The following is a 10,382-nucleotide window of genomic DNA, read 5'->3' as shown; positions in this document are numbered from 1 at the left end:
TGCTTTTTCAAAGTCAAACGCAATTTGCCACCTGAGCACCACAAACACTCCTGACAAGAAACCCCACTGACCAAAAGGCCCCCACTAATAAGGTAAAAAACCAAGAATGCCCCTCAAACAAAATCAGCACCAAAATCCAGAAGCCCACCGTCCAGCACAAATTCCACTTGCCAAGGGCTCCCCAATTAACTACTCCCTCCGTCCAAGTGTTCTATTTTATCGCATTGAGAAAGTCAAACTACTTTTAATCTCCCTTTTTAATATTGCATCTTCCTCTAATCATGTACTTGTTATTATTTAAATTTAAATTTTAAATTTTAAATTTATAAAAATAAAAATAAAAAAATATATAAATATCATAATTAAATCACTACTTTTGAAAAATTGGGACGAAGAAGGGAGTAAATCCAATTTTTGGATTGTAAGTTATTTGGGATTATTTGGGATATTTTTACTGTAACACTTTTTGTGATGTGATGTATGTGAGATAAAAAGATATTGGGAAGATAAAAAGGTGTATTGAAAATTGTAAAGATGATGTAAGCAAATAAAATTGGGGAAATATGAAGTAATCCAAACAAACCATCGAACCCCCCAAAAAACAAAAAAATCACAGAATTAAGGGGAAAGCGGACAAAAAACACTGTTCATTGGAGGCTTGGACACCTTCATATAAGTAAGATTACGAATTTTTCCATTTATTCTTGACATTTGAAAGTTGGACTATGTAGTGACGCAGGAGTTCAGCATTCCCGAGTTTTTATTGGAAACTCCCTGTGTCTCTCGATCTCTTCGTCTTTTTAGTTGGCATGCACCATCTGCATTCTTACATAAGATTGGCAGAGTCGCACATCTGGGACATTCTCTCCTCACAACCTTTAAATAGCCTTTGTACCCTGCTCGGTCGAGGTAATAACAACTCCACGCATTCTCTCTAGATTGTAAATACGTTAACTTGAGCATCAGAGTTATCCTATACGATCAAACTTCGATTTCGTATTTGATGTGAAGTTTTATTTAAATTCAAATTTTCACTACTGCAAGTATATACATCATACATGAATATAGGAATAATTCGAATGTCAGTCTTACAAGGAAGGTCGAACCACTTACCAACGCTGTTTCGTCTCTTTATTATTTTGATGATCACAAATACGAGTAAATAAATCTACGCTACAAACATGTAACGAAAGAAAGTAAAAACAATAATAAAAAGGCTTATAGGATTTAAGATTTCTTAACTATCTTTGTTACTGAAATTATCAGTTGATTGAGTCTTAACTAAGTTATAGTGCAATTTTTTAATGTACATGATACTTGCTTTGATCAGTGTATCAACAATACCTATAGTTTTCATGAGTTATAAAACTAGTTATAAATTCAAAGGTGTACCTTTATTTTTGTAAGCGTACTCTATAAATTGCGCACTTTCATGAGTTAGTATTGAACTTCTACTTTTGCTATAACATTTAATACCTTGAGATAATTACAATTAATGATTGATTAATTATGATCGTAATAACAAAACTACTTAATAACTTGTACAATTTATAAGCTCAAATAACTAAGAAAACATCACAACACATAACATAAAATTTCCATCCAAACCTTAGGCATAAAGAGCTTAGAGAGAAAGGGAAGTAAATAACCAACTTATATATTATAACTGAACATTGGAGCTCAATGCAAGAAATAAACAGCTTAGAGAGAAGTCAGCTTTGTTACATGAGTCTCCAATCTCTTCATTTTTAATTCTCAATCTTCATCCACATTTAGATACATACAAGATTGGATTAAACCTATTTAATTTAAACTAATCTAATAAACTAGGAAGTTCTAATTAAAATCTACATTTTTGTGAGTTATTTCTACCCTCCAAAGTTGTTGCAAAACTTGGTTTTGAAGGGTATTTATAGAGATGCAAAAATATGCAAGGAGGAGTAAGAAATAAAAGTAAGGAAAAACTCTTGCCGCCACTTAAACCGACGTAGAATCTGTACCTAGATCCGATCAAACCTGCCGGAGGTTCCATCATACTTTTGTTTTCGGCTGCTCCCACAGTTGGATCCGCGACATCCCCATATGGATCTACTGACGGATTCATATTTGCATAACTGATTTGCGACATTGCTTTCTTTTACCACTGAATTGAAGTGCAATTATCTCAATGAAAGATTTCGAATTGAGTTAATTTTCTATGGATCAAGAATCAAGTCATTTGCAAGTTTACGTGATCAGTGACAACCAAAAAATACTAAACTAGTCAGAAACCTGCTTCAGATTGTAGCAACAAAGAAGTATTTATGTGATCTGGATATTTGGAAATGAAAACGCGAAAACTAATTTTGATATCTTCATAAAAATTGTAGTCATTCTCTTTATATTTACAATATTTTAAGAATCATTTCAATTCAATAATGTCTGTAACTGATGTTATAACCAAAATATCAAAATGTGTCATTTTGCTAATCTTTTCTTCTGTGTTTCTTCGTCGTCCCATTTCATCATTTGATCCTCTCATACTTCATGTCATTTGAAATAAATTTCAAATCATCAAGAATCCTACAAATATCTTGTCACTTCACTTCAATTGATAATTAAACCATCAAAACCTACCAAACATTAAGTTTTCACCGCTTAGTTCCATAGAAATGCAACTTTTCTTATTTTGACAACACAATGCAAAACTCAACTAAAATCCTAGAACATACACTCCTAATATGATTAAAACAAACCAAAAAAAACACACAAATAACCACGGAAAATGAGCACTTATTAGTGTTGTTGTTTGGCACAAGCAGGCAGTAGTGGAGCAACATTTAGGTGAAGTGGACAATTGCCCCCCTCTCCCCAGTTCTCCCTAGTTTAAAGAATATATATGAAAGTTCAATAAATTTTAAGTTTTTTTTTTTTTTAACAATTGCACTCACTCAATTTAGAAAAATATTCTTTTCTCTTGAAATTGCCCCCTGTAATTTTCAAAAGCTCCCATATATTATCAGGAGTGAGTTAGAAGTTTCGTGGGATGAATTGCAATCTCCCCTAATTATAGGGGTAATATGGAATTAAGGCTAATTTTTTTTTTTACCACTAATTCATGAAAAAGAAATTGGAGCAAATTATTCGCGCAGCAACTAAACTTTTTGAATAATTAAGTCTTAGTCATTCAACTATTAATACTATGTTTGTATTTACTAAACTATCAAAAGTCTAAATTTTGGGTCATTCCGTCTAATTTCATAGTTAATTCTACCATATCTATCTAACTATTAATAGTATGTCTCGTGCATCGTGCGAACCATTATATCTGATAAAATCAAATGAAATAATACAAAATTTATATTTTTTGATAATTCAATGGGTAAAAATGTACTATTAATAGTTGAATGATTAAAATCTTGACTATTTAAAAGTTCAGTTAATTTGCTCTTGAATCCGATATAAGTAACTAGTAGCAATAACTGTCATCCTTTTTCTTTTTTTCCCCACTCATCAATAATTGTGCAGTTTTAATAATTAATTTTCCAAATACGCAAGTATCCCATTTGTCCTTACAGAATGAGTAGTGAGGGGTGAGGGTGGAGTTCATTGCGACCACACTTTTGACAAAATTAAACGCCGATCCTTTCGTCTCGCTGATCTGCCATTCCGAAGACCAATTCCTTTTACTAGTAGTATGCCTTTCACGTTGTTGTTGTTTTGGTGGTGGTGAATGGTGATGCCGTTGCCGATACTAATTGTAAGGAGTAATATATTTTTAGGAAATATTAGTAAAAGAAATATTAAATGTTGGTTACATAATTATAGTATTCTCTTGCTTCCTGCGATCCAGTAATGTCTTCCCATCAGCATCAGCATCAGCATCAGCATCAGCATTCACATATACGGAGGGAGGGAGTAGTACATTTACAGAGAGCCAGTCATGTAGTAATATAGATAAGATTAGGGGATGTATTGTAGTACATTGAAATGGATTCCACTTTTAGTAATTGTTATCCTAATTATAGTCGTCCTGCCACTCTCTCTCCTCCTTCCCACAAATTTCTCCTTTCAAACAACTACCGAAACAGAAATGACGGGAGCAATCACAATTTCTATGGAAATTCAAGTTGTAATACAACTAACAACATCTTCTTCCCCCTCCTCGTTGTAGCCGTTGGGCCATGTGTTCCATCCAATACCAACCTATTGTTGCCACCATTCTCCCCCGATCCTCCTCCTCCTCCTCTCCCCTCTATCCCTGATTATCATTGGAATGCAGCATTTCCACAAAATGGTGGCCTCACCCGATATGACGTCCTACCTTCCGGCAATTTCCATTCCCGTTGCATGATTATATCTCTTAATGCAGTGAACCAAAGGGAGGCCGTAGCATTCTAAATTAGCCTCAAAAAGGTTCGTTTCTATTTTTCTTCACTTCTGATTGAATTTGCACTTGTTATTTCTGCAGTTTTTCCCTCCCTTTTTCTTTGTGGCTGCTGATGGGAGCCCTCGGGTCCAATGGGTTCATTTATAGCATGCCTTTGATTGCAGCTTGCCACCAACTTATACATGTAACATGATAGCTTTTGAACTGCAGCCACTGCCAAATTGCATTTCCAGTTTTTGTTAGGCCTATTGTTGCTAAATGAAAAAAAAAGGTACATTGGAATGCCTGTTTTTTTTTTTTTAAGACACTCAAGTTAGTCTAAAGCTAAAGGTAATGTCCATCAGTGTTAATTCATTTTGCACCTGGTAACTGGCAGCTTCAAATCAATAATGATCACGTACTTTCTGCAAGCAACTTTTCGAAATCATTTGTGAGTCTTGTTTCAATGTCATCAAAGCCTGAGTACAAAGTCTCATACGTGTTTAGCATTGCAGATCTACATGTCTATTTCAAATTTATCTTTTGTGGATCATTCATATTGCGGTAAAGGATATATGCCTTCCGTAAGGTGACATTGATGGATATCATTGATGTTTTGTGTTCAGATTTTTCTACTGTACTTTATTCTGGTTAGATATTTTGTATTCATTGGGAGAGGAGTCTGATTGGATTCCTATTTGTGACAAAAGTGCTCAACATTATTCCTTTTTTAATGTGTCATTATGGTTCTTGATGTTCTTCTCTTCTTTTTTGTTTTCTGTGGGACGTGTTATGGGGCAACTAGTAAGAATTCCTTTGTTTCATATAATACTGTGGAAGGTGCAGTCTATTTGAGCATTTTCAACTAGAATTCTGATAAATGTCCATCCACAGCACCACACGCACTTAAGAAATATCCTGGACCAATGACCAGCGTGTGTTAGTTTGGAAGTGATTTTACAGTGCTAAAGTATAGACTTCTTCTTGACTGTGCTCATGCTTTTCTTTCGCTTCAAATTGTCTTGTCTTTATTTTCCCTTTGATGCTTAAAATAAGATACTATGCACTAGCTTCTGCATGTCTTTACCCTTCTTTCGGCATCTGGCTACAGATTCTTCTTTTTTTTCTTTACTTGCATTGCAGCTATAGGTGCTTGATTTCATACACCAGCTTGGATAGGTTGTTCTCCTTATCAGTTGTTTTAAATTACATGTTGTGTTTTGGGCTAGTATGCACTCAAAGGGAGCTGACTTGGTTCAAGACTTTGCTGACTCTATTTCTATAAAAATGATATTACCACACTCCCTCAATAGTCGTGCTTCTTCTCTTTCTATTTTTACATCCCTTCTCTTCATCCTCCTTCCGCCCACAACTCCTCCCCCCCCCCCCCACCCCCCGGCGGAAAAAACAGAAAAAAAAAAGTAAAGGGTATTTCAATTAAAACATAGACTATTGAAATTTCATAGCAATAATTTTTTTAGCAGCTTTGGTGCATTAGAACCAAGAAAATGACTCGGCTAAGTTTATGGACTCATTGGCTTCATAGCTGTTCGAAAGCATTCTTTTCTTTGTCATCTTTCTAGCAGACATTTGTATGGCAAATTTATCTATTAGATCCCATCACTTCTATTTAGCCACTTTTGTCTCGTTATTTTTGTTATTTTTTTCATTCCCTACCATTTCCTGTTGCTCTAGACTGAAAAGCCAGACTTTAACTTCTGAAAATAACACATTATGACAAGTTACTAAATCATTTTCCACTTTAGTGGTGAGCAAAAATTAGAGAAAATTATTCTAGTCTTTTGGTAGTCAGTAGCTTAAGTTCACTATGCTGTCGCTACTCTCTATCTTCTTTTACCTCTTTCTTTGTTACATCTTCCATCCTTTGTAAGTGCACTAGTCACTTTATTGAGCTCTATTTCAGCTAGCAGTGCAGTCATTAACAAACTTTTTAGAAATGGAAGAACATCTCTATTTCCTTTTTTTAGTGTTTTTTTTTTGGTTTACGGCAGTAAAAACGTTGACGTGGGTTTTGTTTGTGCAGATGAGTGACTTGTCATCAGAACACACAGTTAGTAAGTCTAACATGGACCTGGATATCAAGGGTTTTACCAGTTCAGCATCTAATTTTGCATGTGAACGAAAGAAATCAGATACGGACATGAATAGCCTCAATGTAAGTAGTGAATCACAATTTGGACCCCTCCACATGGATGCAAATTTCCAATCTAAATCAAGTTCGACTCTGAATGTTCAAAAAGTTGATCTGGTAACCGTGTCTGGTTTAAATCCTCCAAGTGAAACATGTGCACCACATGGCTCAATTTCAGGGACGCATTCTGAGCATCTGATGTCTACATTATCTTGTGGACCATCCATAATGTCTATGGGCACCAAGATGAATGATCATATGAGTCCTCAATTGGTCATTAGCTGGGGTAGTGGCAGTAGCACGCGCAGTGACAGCATAGAAAGTTCCACCACACATCTTAAGCCCCACACTGGCGGTGATGTTCGATGGGATGCCATTAATTCCGTCTCTTTAAAGGATTCTCCACTTGGCCTTAGTAATTTTCGACTCTTGAAGCGACTTGGTTATGGAGACATTGGAAGTGTCTATCTTGTTGAACTTCGAGGAACTAACACTTATTTTGCCATGAAAGTGATGGACAAAGGATCTCTTGCAAGTCGAAACAAGCTACTTCGAGCTCAAACTGAGAGGGAGATCCTCAGTCTTCTTGATCACCCATTCTTGCCTACCCTGTATTCTTATTTTGAAACTGAAAAATTTTATTGCTTGGTCATGGAATTTTGCAGTGGAGGTAATCTTCATACTCTTCGACAAAAGCAGCCCAACAAGTATTTTTCTGAGGATGCCGCTAGGTGAGATTTATTGACTAACTGATTTATCTCTCTTTTCATGGCTACCGGATGCTTTTTGCTTTTACCATTTTTTGTGAGATCTCTTGGTGCACCATCTATGGTATCTGAACATCATAGAGGTATGATTTAGTGGACTTAGCATTATACCAGTTATTGCTTCTGCAAGTTGCTAAACTGGTTGAGCTTTTAAGATTTGTTAAAGAGGAAGGTATAGTATATTCCAAGAATTGCTAGTTGCAGCATTTTGTGGCATATTGGCTTTATGAATCCAGCAGTGTGACTGTTAGGATGCTTTACATGCTTTTTTGTTTCGCTTCATATGACTGGGCAGTTTCTTATGCTTCTGCATTTTTTCTGAAATTTTGATGCTTCCCAGTTTTTTGGTCCTTGAAAGTACTTAGTATGGAACAATATTCCATGCTGACTAAGTATATCAAGGATACTTATTTGCAAGGGCTGGTATGCTTGCAAGATGAAATTAACACTGGACTTTTCAGCATGGCATAATGGGGGTTTAAAACAAGAGGCCTGAAAATAATTTTTTCCCCAGAAAAGAAAAATAAAGAAAAAAATGTAGAGATCTATGCATCTTTTCACTGGTTAAATTTCATCTCTTCGCAGTTGGAATTAATTGTTGAAGGGATCAGATATCTTATTAGCAATTTCCTTCTCCATACTAATACATTTTCTCATGAAGAACTGAACATGAAGATTTGTGCTGAAAAATGAGAATTACAAGAATATGATGTGGACTTGTTAAAGCACCTTTACTTATGTATTTTGTTTAATGTCCAAGTGAAGAAAGAAACTATCATTTCTATTCTGTTGTGAATTCCTAAATGAGGCAAGTCTTGTGCTTTCTCATCTTGTGTATTCCGTTAAGCTTAAGTTTCTTTTCTTTCCTTCGTTTCCATTTTTATGCTTATGTTATAACTCCAAACAGAGTGGATCCAAAACAGTGTTTTGAAGAGAGAGATTCTCAATTTGATTGCTGATAATTCTAGAAAACTTCTCAAAGTATGAAGCCAAATGTGATATGAAGCGAAAACGGACATAAGAAAAAACAGTGGTCTGCTAATAGATGAGGGAAAACATTTGCAGGTTGTAATGCCATCAGTACTGAGTTTTCTGCCATACACTAGCTAAACTTCAACTGCCGTCTGGTGATAGTTTTGAGAGACGTGGTAATTTGTTGTGCTTCTATTTATGCATTTCAATTGTGCCTGCAGTAATTAACTTTGGAACTACAACAAAATCCTGGCTTTTACCATCTTTTCCTTTTAATGCACTTTTTTCTGCACAATTTCTACTGCTCATTAAATTGCAGTTGAGATGTCAATTAATCTTACGGTTATTTGTTTTTTTCTGGTGGAAAATTTTGTCAAATATTGTATTAGCTGTGATTTCCATTGCAGTAACGCTTTAAACTTAGATCACAGACTTGCATACATGCTCAGATTGAAGCATACAGATGGTTGTTCTGTGACAGATGGCTTTTGGTACTGATGCAGTCTTAACTTTTTGTAGGTTTTATGCATCAGAAGTTCTGTTGGCACTTGAATATTTGCATATGCTGGGAATTGTCTACAGGGATCTAAAGCCAGAAAATGTGCTGGTGAGAGATGAGGGTCACATTATGCTCTCTGACTTTGACCTGTCACTTCGTTGCTCGGTCAGTCCTACACTAGTCAAATCTTCATCTGTGCATGCAGGAAATGCCAGTTCTAATGCTGGTGGCATTTTAGATGACGAGAATGCAGTGCATGGATGTATGCAGCCATCAGCTTTTCTCCCTCGTATCCTTCCTAGCAAAAAGAATCGGAAGTCTAAATCAGATTTTGGTCTCTTCGTTGGTGGAGCCCTCCCAGAGCTGATGGCCGAGCCAACTAATGTGAGGTCAATGTCTTTTGTCGGAACACATGAATACCTAGCCCCAGAGATAATACGAGGTGAGGGTCATGGCAGTGCAGTGGATTGGTGGACATTTGGAATCTTCTTATATGAGCTTTTGCATGGGACAACTCCTTTTAAGGGGTCTGGGAATAGGGCGACATTGTTCAATGTCGTAGGCCAACCGTTACGATTCCCAGAAGCTCCACAAGTGAGCTTCCCAGCTCGTGATCTAATAAGAGGGCTCTTGGTTAAAGAGCCACACAAGAGAATTGCATACAAGAGGGGCGCCACAGAGATAAAGCAACACGCATTTTTTGAAGGTGTGAACTGGGCTTTAGTCAGGAGTGCACAACCACCCCACATCCCTGAACCTGTAGATTTCGGGCATTTTGCTAATAAAGAGGCAGCCCATTCAGACAAGAAGATGGCAGAGATTGCAACTGATAAAAACAAAAGTAGTTCTAGTGATCCTTCATACGTAGAATTTGAATACTTCTAGGGGCAATGGTTCTAATAAAGTTATGATGTTCTCGGCATCTGGTTTTGTGGTTAAACTGTACAAAAGAGGAAACGTAGCACATAATTTGTCAATCCTGGTTTAGAGCAGAAAATGAGAAGTAAAAACTTTTGTATCAGTGGTTTTACTTGTATGTTATCCTGTTCTTCCCTAGAGAAAAAGCTGAGTCCTGTGCTTAATGCCGTGAATACGAAAAACATATGCTCTGAGATCTTTTAAGCGTCATGTAAAACTAACAGCATACCAGACACAGCTTTAGTAATACTAGTTGGAAGAGAACTTTACTCCAAAAAAAAAAAATTTACTTGTGTTATAAATTAATACTATAGTAAGTCTATAAATTTGTCCTTTTCAGTTGGGTGGTTAAAAAGTTTACTTGTGCCGTAAAATTAAGGGTTTTTTAATGGGTACTCTTAGGGCATTTCTCAACACACCTAATATTCACTTAACCTACTATATATATAAATATACTAATAATTATTCTTCTTTCTTACATTTATATATTTTTGTTATTTAATCTTGCCTACCTTCCCTTATATTTATTTACTTTTTCTTATTAATCTTATATTTTTAAAAGTATAACGCTTGAACTATATCTTAATGAATGCCTCTGTTAGACACATGGTAAAAATAATACTAATATTTTTTTTTTGTCAAACGAAAAAAATAATACTAATTTGATGATGTAGGATTTGTGTATGATGTAAGATTTGTGTTGTTTATATGGTGAGCACTATGTTA

General features: G+C 35.7%; 1 protein-coding gene across 2 annotated transcripts; it reads left to right on the top strand.

Moving 5' to 3' along the window:
• The first annotated feature begins 3,621 nt into the window (after window positions 1–3,621).
• Window positions 3,622–9,756, top strand: LOC113737117 (serine/threonine-protein kinase AGC1-7). 2 transcript variants are annotated; one of them, XM_072049467.1, is made up of 4 exons: window positions 3,624–4,395; window positions 6,393–6,524; window positions 6,679–7,231; window positions 8,759–9,756. In XM_072049467.1, exons 3-4 carry the CDS (start codon window positions 6,699–6,701, stop codon window positions 9,621–9,623), a joined length of 1,398 nt encoding a protein of 465 aa, XP_071905568.1. In that variant the 5' UTR covers window positions 3,624–4,395; window positions 6,393–6,524; window positions 6,679–6,698; the 3' UTR covers window positions 9,624–9,756. The 2 variants fall into 2 exon arrangements, with proteins under 2 accessions (XP_027120175.1, XP_071905568.1); XM_027264374.2 differs by having other exon boundaries at window positions 3,622–4,395; window positions 6,393–7,231.
• Window positions 9,757–10,382: the final 626 nt, after the last annotated feature.

The sequence above is a fragment of the Coffea arabica genome, chromosome 5e (genome assembly GCF_036785885.1).
Source record: "Coffea arabica cultivar ET-39 chromosome 5e, Coffea Arabica ET-39 HiFi, whole genome shotgun sequence".
Classification (NCBI taxonomy): domain Eukaryota; kingdom Viridiplantae; phylum Streptophyta; class Magnoliopsida; order Gentianales; family Rubiaceae; genus Coffea; species Coffea arabica.
This window is presented reverse-complemented; position numbering and strand designations above follow the sequence as displayed.

What these genes read in the sequence shown, in the direction of transcription:
- LOC113737117 (XM_027264374.2), top strand. Translation starts at nt 6,393, where the DNA reads ATGAGTGACTTGTCATCAGAACACACAGTTAGTAAGTCTAACATGGAC. An exon ending in TTTTCTGAGGATGCCGCTAG is followed by an intron (nt 7,232 to 8,758) that starts GTGAGATTTATT and finishes AACTTTTTGTAG; the next exon opens with GTTTTATGCATCAGAAGTTC.